General features: G+C 41.6%; 1 protein-coding gene across 1 annotated transcript; it reads right to left on the reverse strand.

Moving 5' to 3' along the window:
• Nucleotides 1-246: 246 nt before the first annotated feature.
• papolg (poly(A) polymerase gamma) lies at nt 247-19,419 on the reverse strand. Its single transcript, XM_048270079.1, is given in 24 exon segments — nt 247-2,360; nt 2,484-2,543; nt 6,722-6,805; nt 6,974-7,162; nt 7,411-7,613; nt 7,833-7,884; nt 7,887-7,929; nt 8,199-8,359; nt 8,995-9,116; nt 9,250-9,359; nt 9,897-10,016; nt 10,113-10,166; nt 10,307-10,391; nt 10,489-10,609; nt 10,832-10,904; nt 11,030-11,168; nt 11,270-11,359; nt 11,494-11,605; nt 13,085-13,138; nt 13,268-13,377; nt 17,010-17,091; nt 17,293-17,359; nt 17,663-17,833; nt 19,294-19,419. Coding segments are annotated over 24 exon segments (2,418 nt in total). The 5' UTR covers nt 19,311-19,419; the 3' UTR covers nt 247-2,261.
• Nucleotides 19,420-19,857: the final 438 nt, after the last annotated feature.

Below are 19,857 nucleotides of genomic sequence, written 5' to 3' on the forward strand. Positions count from 1 at the left end.
TCTATGTGTACATATACATATATGAGTAGTGATGAGCAAACAAGCATTTCACAACTTTGTGTTTATTTCGAAAGGGCTTGCCGTGAGCAGAGGGACAACAGGTGATGCTCAGTCATTTTAGATACTCTACTGTGGTTTTTGAGGTTAATAAAATGTCCATGGGAGTTTATATAAGCTACATAAACATGGTAAACAAAACAAGAGAAAGTTTGACGCCAAGAAAAAAATAAACACGCAACAACAAACTGGGGTTTTGTGAGTTTTATGGTCTCATTTTAAAGGAGGAAATATACATTACATACAAAAATACCATTTCAAATACAATTTGTTGCCCTACAAAACAAAAGAAAACAAAGAAAAGAAAAATGACATTTCCCCAAGTTCAATGAGAAGATTCAAGTTGAGAGTTGTAAATGCCATTCAGAAGAAAATCTAACTGCAATACCTGTGATATAAAAATTACATGGTACAAATATGCAAATATAAATAAAAGAATAAGAAACCCCAAAATGAATAGTAAGCCTTCTTTCTCCCTATTAAATACACAGGCATCTCTCGCTCACTCACTTTGTCTGTACACCTAACCAGTTTTGAACAGTGGCTTATGGTAGATTCATTACCTGGAAAGAATAAAACGGAATTCTCATATAATCTCATTTCTACTGTCAAGCTATGGAGAAGCTGCTCTTTGAACTAGTTAGCCAAAATTTCGGGAAAACCCTACAGTCTGGTCCTAGCCTTGATGGAGGTCAAATAGCTGGGTGTAAGCCCTGGGTTTGATCTAATGTTGTTACTGTAGCTATACACTTTACTATCCATCCAGGACCTAAACTGTGTAGTCCTGCACTTGCCAACAATACTGGTTTGGGTCAAACCCTTGTGAATCACTGTTTGAACATAATTTCATAAAGACTGAACCACACTGTTGTGATGCACTCATGTCAATCTCAGACATGGGTTCAGAATTGCTGTGGTGAGTATCCAACTGTGTGTTAAGGACCACAGCCAGTGTGCAAGATCAGATCACAGCAGCTTATAAAATGATGACTGAAAACAGGCTGCAGTCTTTCTCCAATAGCCTATTGCCAAAGTGAGAACATTGTTGGGAAAGTTTGAAATTTGGGTGAACTAGTCCTATAGGAACCTCCATGGGAGGCACAGAGGTGGGTGAACACCCTAAACACAGGGAATTACAAGTCAGGAACATGCACAGTCATACAAAACACAAACCTCACAGCACAAACTTGTCACAACACCCCAATCTTGCTCTCTCGGTCACATGCACGCGCACACACACACACACACACACACACACACACACACACACACACACACACACTTTTCAAAATTCTCTGCTATGTGGTTAGAGGATACATATGTGGTCGCTGGGTGACGCGTGTTAGTTTGGGTTGAGGGCTAAGCTGATGTGTGTGGGAACGATAAAGGTCAGCTCTGTCAGAGGGCTAGAGCACTGGGACCAGCAGAGGGAATGGATCGTCATCATTCTGACCAGAGTCCGGGTCCAAACATTCTCCTCCACCCAAAATAATAATAAAAAAAAAAAGAATCTCCTTCCAGAAGCTGTATCAGAACCTGCACAGTGATTACAAAACTTTTGGGGATAGGAAGGAGGGCGGAAAAGTTTTTTGTCTAACAGAGGAGAATTTCATATACAGGAACAAACAAACATGACAATTTTTTTCATATTTTTTTGTTAATAAAAACCTACAATACAGCTGTATTGAAACACTAACAGTGATTTTTTTTAAAGACAAGTTATATACATAAGCTACCTAATGTACAAGTCTGATTTCAAAAACACGCTGCCGTACATGGACTCAGCAAGCATTTGACACATTAAGGCGATAAAAAAATAGACAATATGGAGGGGGGAACCTAGCTTGAAAAATATAAGGAAGAAAGAAAAACAAAACAATAAACCCATGAAAAACACTAATAGAACAAAGATTTCGGTTGGTTCTTTTTCCTCTTGTCATTGTAACAATTGCATTTTTCAGGGAGCGAGAGGAAGGTTAAAAAGCAGAACCTCACACGTATAACAGTAGTCTTGCTCCTGGAGACCCACTCAGTGTGGCCTCCAAACTATTTTTTTTCTTTTCCGATTTTTTTTTTTAATGTTTCTTTTTATGTGCATTTCTTTTTTAAAATTAAGAAGAGAACACAAATAAAGAAAATTAATTCTTTAACGCACCACCTACAAGCCGTCACGTCCAATCAGAGTTACCTGTGCTGCCCCACTGCTATCGGTTGAGGGTGAGTCTGATGGAGTTTTTGACCACGCGGAGGTTGCTGGTGGGGATGGGGGATGAGGCGTCTGGCAGCTCCTTGCTGGGTAGTCTCTGCAGACAAACACACAACACAACACATGCTCACACCGCGCGTTTCATGCCACTGGAAAGGAACGTAAATGCGAGGAATGCCCTGTGCTGACCACAGCAGCGGCGCGGGTTTCCGAGCCCTACCTGTGTTCGTGACGTGTCGATGGTGGGTATGGGCATGGGCTTTGTGCCACCATGGCCGTCCTGTGGGCGGAAACAGAGGTCACTCACAGTAGCGATACACACAGAACCTATACTGACCTATATTTACACTCGACACACTCAATACTTAACTTGTAACTGCCATCAAAAAAGGTCAACAGGGAGATCAAACTCTTGATATGGAATGGGCCTACATTCAAAATGACAGCTACAGCGGTTGCTAGAGCTATTTCATGAGTTTGCCTATCCGAAAGCTTGATTTTGAAGGCGATAGTGTGCAATGTTCAATTGAAGTGGAAATTGCAATGTTCACCCTCACCCCCTGTGGTCATAGTTCTAGGTTAAGATTACCCTACCATTGAAGTGGAGGAGAATGGGGAAGATGCTTGCTATGCCATGTGACGCAGCAAACAGGTATAGCAGGTTTTACCCTTCAAAAATGTGGATGTGAGGTCAGTGACTGCTGTCAATCATTCCAATTGGCTACTGCCAAACTAACTAAAAACTAGATGTACCGCAGAGCGGTACAAAATATGACCGCCGCCCAGTCCAACACATTTTTTCCACAAAAAGAAATCACGCTGAAAGGCCTATATGATTCTAACTGTCTCACTAAATTGCATTATCCACACTCAATTCTCACTGGTATCTGCTAGATAACAAGTACCAAAACATGATTAGTTCATAGATTTCACATGTAAAATTCATTTTATACAATCCCACCCCCATCTTGCCTGTTCATAATTCTGAGAAATTCTTGTGTGCATGTACATGTTTATGTGTGTGGGTGTGTGCCTGCGAATGTGCCTGTGCATGCATGCGTACATTTGTCTACTGTGTGAGTATGTGTCATAAGTATGATTACTGTGAATGTATGTGTGTGCATGTGTATCTGTTTATGCACATGTGTGCACATGGAATGGGTTAAGATGACCCCTGGAGGCAAACATACGGAAAAAATTGGCCCTACGGTTCTCAAGATATTCACAGAAAACTGTGTCTGCCCTACCCTCCTTTCGGGGGGTCCAGTCCAGCAGGGGTGCTACAGATTAAAACGAAAAACGATGGTTCCATGCTATCCATGTGGGGTTACATGCCCACCAAGTTTTGTGTACCCCAGTCTTTCAGTGTCCCGGGAATCCTTGTTGTAGGATCACTAAATGTACGGTCACTAAATGTACACATAAATTATTTTATTGTAAGGCCCCTCATGAACGAAAGTTCACGAAACTTGGCATGCATTCAGAGGGTTAGTGTTAATTTTGTCACCTATTTTTAATTTAGTCTTAGTCTTGTGACGAAATGTCCTTTTTAGTCTGTCATATTTAGTCATTCAAATATCATTTTTGTTAGTCAAGTTTTAGTCGAAAAGTCTCATCATTTTAGTCTAGTTTTAGTCAAAAGAAAACTAAAGGTATCTTAGTCTTAGTCAGTTTTAGTCGAAACATTTTAGTCTTTTTTTTTTTATAACAAATTATTTCTGATTACCATTTGAGTCAAATAGTGTTTCACACATCTCAATTTTCCAACAACATTGTGTGCCCACAGGGCTACTCGTCTGTTATAATTACTCATTCTGATTTTTTGTCAGTCAGTATGTTTACATGCACAGGTAAGTCGAGCTACAGTTATAGCTCGGCTGGGATTTGACCATAGACAGTAAAAGATTTGACTGGACCACGGTCATGATATTCGTAGTCCAGTGTTTCTCAAAGTGTGGTCCGGGGACCACTGGTGGTCCGCAAGCTATCCCAAGTGGTCCACGAGCAGACGTGGTAAAATATAATATAAATTAGTTGTTTGCTTATTGTGAAGGAGGATTCATACTGTATGATTTAAACATATCTTACATAGACAGTGTTGCAGAACTGTTTGGATTTACATACAACAGGGCTTAAAATTCATTTTTCAAAATGGGGGGGAATTCCCCCCTTAGGTTATTCATGTAGGGGGGATTTACACAATTTGGGGGGGGGGGGTCGATTCTGATCCCAAGTCAAGAATTGCGATTTCAATACTTCGATACTTTTTTTAAAAAAGTGTTTGATTTTGGGGCCCCCACCACCCTGACGTCATCAGTAATATATACTGTAGTGGGATCATTCACAACAGTGGACATCCTAGATTCTGCTTGACTCTCTCCACACACAAACACACACTGAAAATGATAGCTTATGTGATATGTTTCTATCATATATTTTTGAATTCATATAGAGTGTATTTATTTAATAATGCATTTTTTTAAAGTATAGCATTTTACTAGTAATTACTAGTAGCTAAACATATTTAGTAATTTGAATGCCTCATATTGACGTTTAACCTATAACACTTAGGCATATCTTTAATGTGGTGTGTAGGTCCAATTGAGTGCACATTGCTGATGAGTAGGTGTAATTGAGTGCCTGTCACTTTAAGAAAATAATTGAGAGTAATTCTATGGAGTAATTACCCCCTTCAACCTGACGGTTTTAGGCTATAGTCGCTAGTGAATAAAAGTTGTGCACAGTGCGGTATGTGTATGCAAATCATTATGTTTTCTATGTCATTAGATACAATAAATGTTGAAAAAACTAACAGTCGAAGACAATCTTTCTGGGATCAAGTGTTGACGTGACCTGACTGAGCTAGCAGGATAGTTACCAAGGAGCTCTTTCCAGATGTAAAAGTTTGCCATGGTAGCGTAGCCTATTTGGCGTAAGCTGCAAAAGTGGTTCTCTCTCTCTCTCTCTCCGTGTGTGTGTGTAAAGGCCTGCATGAGGCTATGTTCAATTCAACTCGGTAGTTGATCAGTCCGGTCAATAGCACCGCATTCCGCTTTACACTTAATGATTGGCTATATTAACGCCATCAGACAGGCTGTAAAAGTGTATGCGGGAATTTCTCGCATTATGATGGCTAGAGTTGCGGGACTTGAACAAATTATGCGCAATACCCGCAATCCCGCAGTGAAATTTAAGCCCTGATACAAGTTGGTTCAATATTGCAAAGTGCAAAGACAAGGTAGTTCAGTGAGTAGGCCTATTGTGTAGACTAATATACTGTTGAAGTAGGTCTAATCCTTTTTTTTTTTAGCTAGGGTTAGTTAAGTGGTCCTTCTTCTGAAAAAGTTTGAGAAACTCTGTCGTAGACCCAAGTATTAATGTTTTACTCCGCCACGCTAGATGGCGATATGCGCCAAAACACAACACATTCCCCAAACAAACTCTCCATCTTAGCCATAGCTAACTGGCTAGCGAACTTTCCATATTAGCTTACTTCCTAGCAAACTTTGCATCAGTCTAACTAGTAAAATAGTTGACATTACATGATGTACATTTTCGTATGGACATTCTGGGGGATGTTAATTTGTTTGAGAGAAGCTTCAACTTCTGGGTAAGTAGCATTGTGGCATAAAGCTTAGGTAGTTAGCTTGCAGTGTTATTTTTCCATGTAGTTTCGTGTTGCAGCCACAGGGTTGCAGCAACAGCACGTAGACTAGCCTACAGGAAAGCTGTTGTGTATAAACTAATTCGGAATATTTTGAACACAGCTAGATATTCGGTCTTCTCATTTTGTAGACGAGATTTTATCTTAGTTTTTATTTCATGCAAAACATTTAGTCTCGTCTTTTATCGTCAACAATAATGCATCTTAAGATAGTCTTAGTCAGTGTTTCAGGACATTACTGCCATCTCGTCATCGTCTCCTCTTAGTCATGAAAAAAAAAGGTTGTTGACGAACATATTTCCTCTCGTCTGACGAAATTAACACTACAGAGTGTGTCATAATGACCCTACACCTTTCAATTTCGTGCAGTTTTGACCATGTCAGCCAGAGATATTGTGATGAAAACACCTAATTCTTTGCTTTTTATGCCCTCTTAAGACCAACATACAAAAAAAGGTGGACCTCCTAGGCCCTACGGTTCTCGAGATATTCACAGAAAACTGTGTCTGCCCTACCCTCCTTTCGGGGGGTCCAGTCCAGCAGGGGGGCTACAGATCAAAACGAAAAACGATGGTTCCATGCCCACCAAGTTTTGTGTACCCCGGTCTTACAGTGTCCCTGGAATCCTTGACGGAAATTTGGAAATGCAAAAAAAAAAAAAAATCTGACTAAACCTATATGACCGCCGCTTCGCTGCGCGGCGGTCATAATAACTTCGAACACATCTGAAGACACACATTGGTGAAGTTGTTTGGGATGGGCAAGTTAAGAGTTGTGAGGGTTTGGGTGCCTACCATGCCAGGCCCATCTCCTTTCTCCTGGCCATTGCTGGCTGGGGGAAGAGGCTCCTTAAACGCAGAGTCATCAGAGAACACCAGCTGTACAAAAACACAAACAAGGCCACATGTTAATCTACATCTTTTCATGAACTTCTCGTTCAGCAAATCCTGGGAGAACAAGACAAAAAACACGATGTATACATCGAACATTGATAATATCCTAGCAGAATTATACACTGCCACCCTGGTTGTGGCCGGTCAGCTCACCTCCTCTGTTTCTTTGCTCCTCTTGGTGGCCTCCTCCAGGCTGGGGGAGTGGGGTCTCTTGCTGGCCGATCCATTCAGTCCGTTGGGCAGGTCGTCAGCAGGGCTGCCGGTGGGGGAGCCCTGGCAGGGGATGACGCTGCACCCCACCACAGTGGGAATGGTGCTTCCAGCAGGGGGCGCTGCAAACCCCTGGGTTCCACAACAACAAAACACAAAACCTCAGGGCCAGTTGTCAATCAACAACATACATGATCCATACTCAAAAGAGAGCAAGTGGAGTAACTAGATCAACAGTGTATGGTCTTTCCGTGAGCTCCCTTTTTGTCATTATTGTCTTTTTGTGTGCTGCCATAATTGTCTCTGTGTGCCGTCTTTTGTGCATTTATAGTTTGTTTTTGTGTACTGTTGTCTGTTTGTGTGCCAGGCCACGTCCTAACCATGTCTGTGTTACTCCTCTTGAGGGGCTCCTCTAGTGTTGGAGAGTGGGGTCTCTTTGGGGGCGCTGGGCCGGCCCCATTGGGCAGCTCTGTGGGGCTGTTACTGGACGCGCGTGGGATGACACTGCGGCCCACCACCGTGGGGATGGTGCTTCCAGCTGGGGTCGGGCTGGGGGGCTTGGCTGCCGGGGAGGCTGCGGGCTCTGGAGGAGACAACAAGAAAGAGAGATGACAAAAAAAAAAAAAACAATACTAGCGTAATAATAGCGTAAGAATATTATAAAATTGTGAAAATGATCTTTATGACAAACACGAAACCTCCAAGTGTGGCAAATTATTGAGCCAATACAAGGTAAAACTCTATAGGTCGCACAGGCCTGACAGAAGCAAGCCTGTGCGTGTGAATGTTAAACACCACTCACTGGAGCCGATGACCGGAATGGACATGCCCTGCTCAGCCTCCGAGGGGGGGGGGAGCTCTCCACAAAGAGAGGGACCGGAGGTTTGGAGGGCGTGACCCTGTTTGGAGGGAACACATCAGAGAACAAACAGAGGACAAGCGAGTTAGAGGACACCTCTCAAGAGATCCTATTTAGAAGTCTAGAACTGTAAGCGTTTTTAGCATATAGGCATTAACCACTTTACACAAACATTTTAGATTGGTTATATTCTGCACTAGCATTTTAAAACATGTCTCTTAAATTCTATCCACATACAACACTGATGAATCTCAGTCCATCATCCAGTGCTTCTCCCACATCTCAACACCTTACTATGGGCTGCCCTACCTCTCAGCATCCACCTCTGCCTTGAAGGGCATGCACACGGGGGTGGGCGAGCTGAAGGGGGTCCCCGTGTCCGTGTCTCTGGAGCTGTCCAGCTGGCTGCCGTCCATGGAGCAGCGTTTGGAGTCCCCTCCGGTGGAGCTGCGGTTGGGGTCACCCATACTCTGTAGAGGGGGAGAGGGCAGCGGAGATTACAAACAGAGTCCCTCTATGGCCCCTGGGCTACATTCAGAATTACAGTAATATCAAGGCAAGAAATGACTGTTCAAACGTTTCTTAAACCGCCTCATTATCAAAACAACCTTATAATATGCATAAGAAGGTTTGATGGAAAAGAAACTGCCACTGACTTCAAGAATTGATGGCGACTAATAAAAATGAGCAAGTAAGGGATAATGTATAGAACGCCGGTCATTACTGGGAAAATAAGTCCCGACAGGGCGAACCAGACCCCGACGTGCAGCGGAGCATTTGCTGAGAAACAAATAGGCCTAGTTCGCAACACACGCTGCTGAACTTGAATCAAACATTCTTTAGAACACAGCTGCTGATCAACCGTCTGCTTTCACGTTTGAATGAAGTTCCAGTCCTTGCGTAGTGATATGAAAGACATTAATCAGAAGCACAAAACCCGTTGCCATGGACAGCGGTGATTAAATGCTTTGCCGGTGATTTATGTAGATTTAACATTGGGCCTTCCCAACGTTCGGGCCTTTCATGTGAATGGAACGTTCTGCAGCACTCTGAAGAGCTGTGTAATAAGTGTTAGATAGCAGATAAGAATGGTAAGGGGTGGTACCTTTCTCTTGCGCTGCAGCACGTCAGGAGGCAGGTACTGGTGGAGCTGCTTCCTCTTCACATGGGTCGCCTCAATCTTCATACCATCCTTAAGCATGTTGATGTTGTTGGCCTGGCGGTAGACTGGAGGGCAGATGGCAGACACCGATTGGATTCAGGTTCCATACATGTTTGTTTGTTTTTTGTAAATTAAAGCAATTTCAGCAACTAAGGCTATTTAATGGCCAGACACACATGTTCTGTGAAGCCAACTCACCGGTATCTGTAAAGGACTGGATGTCGTAAGTGAGGTCAATGTTTACGCTCTCAGAGCTTTCCATCTTCTTGAAACTGATGCCGATGAACCACATGGAGACATAATCATTCCTACAAAAAAAAAAAAGCACAATTAATTGACACATCCCTGTGTGCCCTCTAAATGCACAACCCATAATATTACACCAGTGAGCGGTGAAGTCTTTATTTTTGACATAAATGACAACAAGCAGCGCATTTGCGACTGCCACAAGCCAAATGTGTGTGGTTGTTAGATACCGCATCATGCTGTGTAGTGTGTGAAATGGACGTGGTTGTTGATAGACCACAATGGGTAATCCCCTGCCTATAACAGAAGGAATTTAACATCTTTCCTGTCATTCTTGGTCAACTCCATAGACAGCTTCCCCCACACCATGTAAACCAAGACCTCACACACATGAAATGACTCATTCAGTGAGGTGGTGGAAGGTAGACATAAAATAAAAAATAAATAAATAAATAAATAAAAAAAAAAAACCCATGTACGAGCAATCAAGGGTCCAGGCAATGACCTGCTCACCAGCTCAACCACACGGTCTGAGGTCATCAAAGTGACATCACAGCAGTATGAGTAAGAACAGAAACCCCTTGTGCTATGCTACTCACTCGATGCGGCTCTCCTTGGAGCCTGGGAAGGACTGGGGGTTCACGTGGGCCAGAACAATGTACTCGTTCCGCTCCAAATTTCCCACAAGCACGCGGATTTTGGACTCCACAAGTCCAATCCTGGGTTGGGGTGGGAGAGAGGCTGATGAGAAATCTGAATCGCACCAGAAAAGCAAAGGCTATGGGCAGTGAGGCTGCTGTACATTCAATACTCACCATTCAAGATGATTATCTTCTGTAGATGCACTGGCTGTAAGCACTATGTAATGCCTGTTTTTAAAAAAATAAAAATAAAGAACACACAATAGGTTCAATGCATAAGGCATTTCAACCTTAGGGTTTGTCAGCCAAAGAAACCATTGCACAATTGAACACAACAATGACCGGAAATGCAGACAGATGTTACATACTTGTACTTCTGGAAGAAGTTGGGAGGCTCAAAGAGCTTTGACCATTCTGCTTTACCCAATAGGATTTCATCGGTCACAGTCAAACCTATCAAAAACAGACAAATAAACCGTTAGTACCAAAGGAAAAACCTGGAGAGCTGGAACATGACCGACGCTGCCAGACATCTCCCTGTCCTACACACCATTTTTGAACTCCTCGCTCATGATTGTGCGTGTGGAGGTGGACACGTTGTAGGTGGAGTTCTGGTGTGGGTACGCAGGGGTGATGATGGGCATCAGATGGTACCTGTCTGAGGGGTTCACCTGCGTGGACGGGATGGGGAGACAAAAAAAAAGGGGGCAAACCACAGTCATTCACTGAATACGCAAACGCCATTCCAATAGCTGTGATGCCATAACAAAACATTTTAGGTAAGCCTTAATGAAATCTGGTGCCAAGGCCAGCTCCCTAACAAATTAAACATTACATTACAATAAGGTTGCCATCACTAAACACAAGGAAAGTGGGGAAAGAAAAATCCTTACTCGAGGGTCCCACACAGGTAGATTCAAGTTGCTGTCTTCAGGCTGTTTTAAAAGCACCGGATTTGGCCATTCCCTGTGAGGGGTTCAAAAGTGACTCATTTTGACTACATGCATGCTTGTCAAGATTGTTTTCCTCACTATTGAGAGCAACTCAAAACATTGTCTGCTTCTAGAGCACTAGTTTATTGAGGACTGTACCACTTGGAGAAGACCAGGAAGAACTTGTGGACCAGCGTGGCTGCTACAGCATTAGGATAGAGCTGGCAGGTCCTAGCCACGAGCATTGCCCACGACACACCTCCAAGGAAACCCAGCATGTTGGAGTAGATGCCGCGACCTGAGCAGGAGTGTCAACACAATATAGTTATCATCACGCGGGTACTGCCTGGGGCTTCTCATAATCAGTGCAATGAGTCTCAAAATGCCCATCAGACTTACGCTTGGCCCATAATTTGATGGCTCTTAATGTCAACCTGAAGTTCTCCTTGTTCGGCACCAAATACAATATCTCATCAGTGACACGGCAACCTATACACAGAACGGCAACACAGAAGCATAAAAAAAATATGATTGATATATATAAATAAATAAATATCCACACCAAAGTACAGCTTATGTAACTGTTAACACTAGAGAACATAAAAGTATCTGCTTGTCTATACCATTCAGACTGCGAATGCATCTGATGTCAAGATTCCTCAGTAGGGAGTCCCCTCTCAGGTCCAGGTTGTCTGGGATGGATGGAAGTGCAAGCCTAGCAAACAGAAGATCAATCTGCACAGAGAGAGAGATGAAAGAACATATTTCAAGTGTGTGTAATTAATATTAATATTAATATATATATATACACAAATATCATAATCACGTTCTATATATATATATGCAATAAGCCCCGAGAGGCCGTAGGTTACACTGGTTCTACAATAGCTAAGGGGTGTTGTTAGGCACGACACGCTAGCGGAGTGCCTAAAACCCCCCCTTAGCTGTTGTAGAATCAGTGTAACCGACGGACTCGAGTGGCTTATTGCTTTTCTAAAACTGTTATATATATATATATATATATATATATATATATATATATATATATATATATATATATATATATATATATATATATACACACACTTATTATTACTTACTTCATTAAGTAAAGGCACAGCAACTAGAAACAGAACCGATTTATTCATAGATAATGACTCTTCCGCCAAGAAATATATTTCCTCTATCTGAATGGTTGGCAAGCAACGTCAGATGCAGCTATTTTATCAAGGACCGAAACTATCAGTTTTTACACACACACACACACACACACACACACCCCTACCCAATTTAACATTCTTAAACTTATTTTAAGTAAGGGATAACGGCCGCCGAGGTGTCCTGTTATATGGAATCAATGGATGAGGGCGAGGGGCAAAGAACTCCCCGACGCGCAGCGGAGGCCATTAATTCCGTATAACTGGACACACCATCATGCTAGATGTGTTCCTTGTAGTGCACATTTCCAAGTATAAGAAAGAGCTACACCCTTGACCTTCAATGGTCACACTATTATCTGTAAGAGAACATATAGGGATGTAACGATTACCGGTATAATGGTAAACCGCAATAAAAAATGTTGATGATGTGATGTGAATTTTTTTTTTTTCCAAATATCATAATCACGGTTGATTACCGTGGTGTGGAAACCGTGCGTTTAATCCTTCCCAGCTTCATCCGAGCCTGCTTTTGACATACAGTAGGCCTAGTACAATGAAACAAAACTGGTACCCTACTGATTCTGTTGTCTAATTGATGGTTTTAACGACGATTCGGATTAGGCTACACCTGATTTTTAAAAGGCGGAACATTTTCACCGCAAAATGTGCACTGTATCATGTAGCCCCTCTGCGTCTTTATGTTCACGTCCACATTAAATCCATTCCACTCGCTTTATCAGGAGAATACAGTAGCCTAAAGTTTTATTTTGAACGCTTACTTTGGTCTCACTCATTGGATCCAAATAACAGAAATAGCAAACTCCAAGTTATGGTAGGGTAAGTTAAGCTATAAGCACATAGCCAATTAAACATGAAGAAAAAAGTGAACGGGACACTTTTTGAGACTATTTCAGCTTGTGTAGGCCTCAGTGCTTTCTGAACATATTGAACACACTTTTAGAAATACTGTGATGATTTTGGTCACTATAACCGTGAGGTTAATTTTTTTATACCGTTACATCCCTAAGAACATATACTTCCAACAACACAGTACCTCAATGCCATCGAAGTTGAATTTGATAACCGGCACAAAGGCATCTTCTACAGCCTGAAGAGAAAAAGACAGGGTCATTAATAATAAAAAAATAAATAAAATAAAAAAAAAAATCAAGGAGACAATAAGTCTGAGGCACCAACATGGCAAGTTATTTTATGCCATTATCTGCTGAACCCTCACCCGTAAATCTTTAATCTCCTCTAGCTGTTTGAGCTTCTCGAAGAAGGACAGGAAGAAGTCGGTCCGTTCCACGTGCCGGGGCGCCACACACAAAGCGTCAATATCAGCCCCTAGGAACACAAAATGGACAATCACATTTCACTGACCATGCTGAGGGCATTTCTTTTGCATGTCTTACTTCTTACATCTCAACTGTTACAGTCCAGGGATATTAAAGGAAAATTCCAGTTTTTAGCACTTTAAGGCCCTTTTCTGGTTTGTTTTGGATGAACTAGAGTGGTGGACACCGAAATTTTGACGATTGGTCCCGTCTCGACTTTTCTGACTCGTTTTGAATCGCCTTTGACTGCTCAGGGTGGCTGCCAACAGGCATACTGTAGTAGGCTACTCAAACATGTCCTAAAACAACCCTTGACGTTCGTTTTCAAAACTGTGCAACTCACCGAGTGGTTAGTGGTGTTCGTTGATGTTCCAAAACAAGGTAGCGTAGCGAAATACTGTTTCTGTCGTGTTTTTTGGCATTTTGTACAATCCCATTGATTTCTGTTGGAAGACTCATTGCACGTTGATATTACTGCACCACTGTCTATGCTTCAGGTTCTTTTAAGCGGAAATTTATACACGGTTGTGAGGTGTCTGAATAAATAGTTCCACAATAGGCCTAGCAAATAAGATGGCTGGAAATCATACATTGCGCCGATATATTTGCTTTTACTAGTCAACGAACTCCACTAACCACTCGGTGAGTTGCACAGTTTTGAAAACGAACGTTAAGGGTTGTTTTAGGACATGTTTGAGTAGCCTACAGTATGCCTGTATGCAGCCACCCTGAGCAGTCAAAGGCCATTCAAAACGAGTCAGAAAAGTCGAGACAGGACCAATCGTCAAAATTTCGGTGTCCACCACTCTAGTTCATCCAAAACAAAGCAGAAAAGGACCTTAAAGTGCTAAAAAATTCTCTTTAACACAATTTCTCTGCCTTTACGTCTACAATTCTATGCGTGTACATGTATGATGTACATGGTATCTGTTTATTGCAGATCTGGAAAGCCCTGACTGTCCTAAAAAAAGAAAATCAGTACATCTGCCAAGGAGTATGATTACCCTAAAACTACGTTTTCATGAAACTTAAGAGGAAAGGTGGAGCATGGGCCAAGGAAAAAACAATTAAGTTTTGGACCTGATGTGAATCACAATTTTGATTGCGACTCTTGACTGATGACTGTGTAAATGGGGAAGTAGGCAGCCTTCGCAACAATGTCACTTGTAAACAAACTAATTACCCACTGCCATCACTGTTGGTAACCAAAGAAAATAGTACAAAAAAACTGAACATGTCGGTTTCATTTAAAACTGAGCCTCATGTTTTCTTTGCGTGGTATAAATGCATGACTATTTCCTATGTACATGAGTAGCAACCAGAGGATAAGCAGGATGTTTTGACTTCATTAGCTGATTACAGCTCTTCTCAGGTCCACATTTCTATGTTATACATTCTTTATTCTAACATTTTGAAATACTGGATGGAGCTGTAAACCGTAATCAAGATTAGAATAACAATAAAACAAACAAAAGTCTCACATCTCACTTTATGTGTAATGAATCTACGTTATATGAAAGTTTCACTTTTTGAAATAAATAACAGAATGCACCCCCCCATGATACTCAATTTTTTTGCACCTGTACATGTTGTGGGGGCTGTGCTGCAAGTGCCTATAATGTCCATACCAATTTTTAGTTCAAGTGCCCACAGGGACCAGGGTTTGAATTAGAGTCGCAGTCATTTCCCTAATCCACCCCATCTCCCTTTCCCACTTGCTTCCTGCCACTCTTTACTGTCCTATCTGAGTAAAGGCAAAACACCCCAAAAGTATACTTTAAAAAATTATAAATTTTTACATCTATCTCAACAATCATAATGTCAGATAGTACACATTATTCAACACGGGCCTTTGCTGTAGCATACTTCATCCACCACAGAGGTGGGTGGGAGTAAGTCACAAGTAAGTCTCATGTCCTAACCCTCAAGTCTTAATCAAGTCCCAAGTCACTGTGATGAAAATCAAGCAAGTCACAAATCAAGACGTACAAATTATTGATGACAGCAGCTTCCTAAAATAGATGCAGATCAACTACAAAGTTGTTTTTATTTTATCAGATTTATGTAGTTTCCTTTGCAGTATCCAACTTCAGAAATGACACGGGATTCCCTTCAAGGCTATAAACACTTTGTGACTCTAACATGACGCAGACCGAGGTGTGGAAAAGAGTAGTGACGTAACCAATGACTTCAAGATTTGAACTTCATTACTGCAAAACACGATTACACCTATCTGTCCGACAAACTAGCATCATTGCAAAGCATTGTAGACGTCCGATCTTTCATTGGCTACATGCTTCATGTCAAGCAAAATGAAGCGTGACGTGCAACATTGGGCGTGACTAGTAGCCTAACACATGGGAATACATGGGAACGAACTATGCATGATTTTTTGAACTGTGGATTTTTCCATCACTTATTTTACCCCCCACAACTTTTGACAACTGAAAATAAAATGTGATGCAAATAAACAGAAAGCCTCTTCAATGTGCTTAATCACCATGTAGGCTAGCCTGTTCAATCAAATGAATGTATGAAAATAAAGTTGTGCTTCACGTCAGTGAAGGAGAGTAACGTTGCTATTCCCCGAAGAGGAGTCAGATGTAGGATACAGTTAAGTTATGTTGGCCATTCATCTACAAACGCTTTTCTTATGGATGCCAGAAACTGCATAGCCTATTATACTATGACAGTTTGTATCTGTGCTATCGCAAGTTTTGGGCCAGGTCCATAGGCTATATAGGTTACAACAAAGTATTTCAGGAGAGAACGTTGAATTTAGTCAGACATGTGTGATAGTAGAATACTGGCCAGAATATCTCTATCTCTAACTAGCTCATATAGAGAAGAATGCATGAGGGAAATAACAGTGGACTAACTATAGATAACTTGTAGATCATACAGGTAAGAGTTCAGCGTCACTACATTTAGCGGTGTTTGCTTGTTTGGCTGCATAGCATGCTAGATTGTTTGTTAAACAGTGACATTAAGCTATGTTCGCTAATGTCCAGCTTCTAGATGTTATGTGGCAAACAGTAGTTATAATGTGATAATGTAAAAGTTTGCTAGGACAGATGCTCTAGGACTTCATGTTTTTCGCTGGATTTTAGGATGGCCTATATGGCAACCGATTGCATTCAGGCGCTTAATGACTGGAAGCTTTGTGGATTTAAAGATTGTGGTACTGTGCCGTCTCTGTTATTGCTGCTTTTGATCAGTCAGTTTAAATCTCCTGTGGTGGGTTGGGCATATGTAATGTCATCAAAACGCCCACCCAGATTACCCCATTGCGCCTTAACTCATTTACACTGGTGCCGGAATGAATTGTTTCGCCTTTATGTCTACCCTGCCTAGTGGTAAAATTGGCAGGCCACTTCAACCCGCCGTTCCACCTCGGTGTGTGTGTAAAAAAAAGAGAGGCGTTCTACAATAAAAGGTACATACATTTGCGGGAAATCTGGCAGTGTAAAAGGGGCTACAGTGAATGTGAATTTCCAATGCATTTGGACAATAACAGCATCAAACAGTCTGTTGGGATTAAGCTGGGAGGGAGAAAAAGGAATGGCTTCAACTTGCACAACCAAACAAAAATCACAACACAACACAACAAAACAAACAAACACCGCATGGATCTCCGCTTACCTTTGGTGTGAACACCCAGCCTATATGAGCCAAATGTGAAGATTTTGCCTCCAACATTAGCGACTGCTGAGGGTGGGAGGTTCTGAGAGAAGTGAATTTATTTTATTTTCAGTTAGTTAAACAAACATACTAGGCAAGGATTACAATCACTTTAAACTATCAATTATAAACATGAAGGTAATGCTTCCAGTTTGTACTTCACAGGCTTATGGTTACTATAAAACACACAAATAGCAATTGTCGTTAGAGTCATTTCAAAATGACACAGAATACATCACCTTACCTTGATATCACTTATCTCAGAAATCCACTCCTTCACAATTGAATTTAGTTTTCCAAGAACGGCCAATCTATGGGGAGAGAGTTGGTGGGGAGGTGGACATTTTTTTATGCAAGTGAATATATAATAATATAGGACAACGTATGACAATTTCATGTTATTTATTGACTATTATGGTGGAGAGATGGTCAGTCTGGTGTTTACATGGTGTGTGTGTGTGTGTGTGTATGTGTGTGTGTGTGTGTGTGTGTGGGGGTGATAACCTAAATCAACCTAAATCAGCCCAAAAACAGCTAAATATAGACAAAAAAAATGACCAAACTGTCGCCCCAGCTAAAGTTATTTCCTGTGCACGTATTCATGCATTACTGACCTGTGGTTTAACTCATCTTCATCCTCAAACACTCCAAAAGGCTTCATTGCCTCAATGAGTTTTTGAGTGTACATATGATCAATCTCCCTGGGAAAAGCCAGGCTGATGGAGGAGGTGATGCCATAGTGTTTCTGAGGCTGCTGCTGCCCACTAAGCGTACTGACACTGGCCCTGTGGAGAGGGAACACATGCAACATTGTTGAGTACATCAGCATAGACAGACCAATCCACAGGAAAACATCCTCTTCATACATTTCATTTGGGACACTCACTGATTTCTATCAAAGCTATCTGAGTGCACTTTCGCTGGGGAGGTCATGCTGGACATTTTCTAGGTGACAAATACTTAATTCACACCATTAGACAGACATGATAATGAAATGGCATGACTCATTTCGACCACCTACGCTGACAAGACCGATTGCGCCACATCTTAACAAGACATCCACAGGAAAACATCCTCTTCATACATTTCATTTGGGACACTCACTGATTTCTATCAAAGCTATCTGAGTGCACTTTCGCTGGGGAGGTCATGCTGGACATTTTCTAGGTGACAAATACTTAATTCACACCATTAGACAGACATGATAATGAAATGGCATGACTCATTTCGACCACCTACGCTGACAAGACCGATTGCGCCACATCTTAACAAGACGGATCAAAACAAACAGCTATGCGTACATCACGGGGTTAATGAATATAAGTGGTTAGCTGCTAGCTTTGGGGCGGACAGTTGCTGCTAGCATGGCGTTTATCAGGTGTCAAAGAGCCCAAGTTAGCTCGCTGGTAAGGTTGCACGTTTACGAGGTGAAAAATATTCATAATTTAAGACAGTCCTGGAAATGTGCAGAAGATTCAAAACATCGTTGTCTTGCAAGCGAAAACGAGACACACAGTCGGCTGCAACAACTTTGCTAATAAACCAACCAGCTAACATCGATTATCAATATACCGTTTTGCCGATGTTAACGTTATTGGATAACGTTTACGTTAGCTTGCTAAAACAAAATAGCTAACACTAGCGTTAGTATAAGCTTAGCGTGATTTTAATTACGATTAACTTAACACCTGTCATTTGTGAAAGAGTTGATGATGAGGTGGAGTACATTATTGATATGACAACAGCAAAACACAGTCGTAGATACCCAAATACACAACAATTTAGCTTGCTACCTACCTGGGGTGGCTAGCCCAACGGTAGAAGGCTAGCCACCAGGCCAACTGCAGATAAACCTGCCCCTAGCTCGTTAGCTACCATGCATGCTAACCAACTGTTAGCTACCGAAAAACAACAGAGACCAGCTCTTTGACAGCGTGAGTGATAATACCATTTATAGGCCATGTTATTTGTTACACTAATTAGTGTTCATCTACTGCAAGATCAATACATGACCATCCCTTCATTCCCAGGCCTTTGTTAGCAAAATAGCTAATATCAGTATGCTAGGTCGGGAAGCGAGCTCAATTACAACAGTCTGACTAAATAGCTAATGCTAACTTAGCTATCCCAATTGACGTTACTGCTCTCCTCGCCGATTAGCTTAGCTATACAATCCTTTAAGAAAATAGCAGAAATTAAAGGCCAGTGCGACAACTGGCTCTATTTATATAAGTTTGAGACTTACGCTGACATTTCTTTCATGACCCTCCACTGAAATTTCTTTGGATAATCAGAACAAACTTGTAGAAAACATGTAAACTCAGCCAGCAGCAGCCCCGTCTCTATTTATAACAATAGTTAAACTCCAATATGGCGCCCCCGGTTACAATGTATCCCGAGAAGCCTTGCGTTGTGATGAAGAGAGAGTTTTTTTTAAATTATTTTTTTATCCCCCACCCCAAAGCCAGAATCGCAAAACGCAGTCATTGGCTGACGCTCACACTACAATAGCCCAAACGGTAATAATAATAATAATAATAATAATACATTTTATTTAGAGCGCCTTTCATGTCACCCAAGGTCACTTCACAAATAAACAAAAACAAAAAGGTTGTAAAATTATAGTCATCTATAAAAATCAGTCAGTCAGTCAGTCCATAAGCCATCTTGAAGAGATATGTTTTAAGTGTGCTTTTAAAGTCAGTAATTGAGTCACAATGTCTCATGTAGTCTGGCAGTGAATTCCACAGCTTGGGGGCTATGTAGCTGAAAGCCCTCTCTCCCTGGGTGCTGAGGTTCACATTAGGGA

This window comes from Alosa alosa, chromosome 18 (genome assembly GCF_017589495.1).
Source record: "Alosa alosa isolate M-15738 ecotype Scorff River chromosome 18, AALO_Geno_1.1, whole genome shotgun sequence".
NCBI classification, from domain to species: Eukaryota; Metazoa; Chordata; class Actinopteri; order Clupeiformes; family Clupeidae; genus Alosa; species Alosa alosa.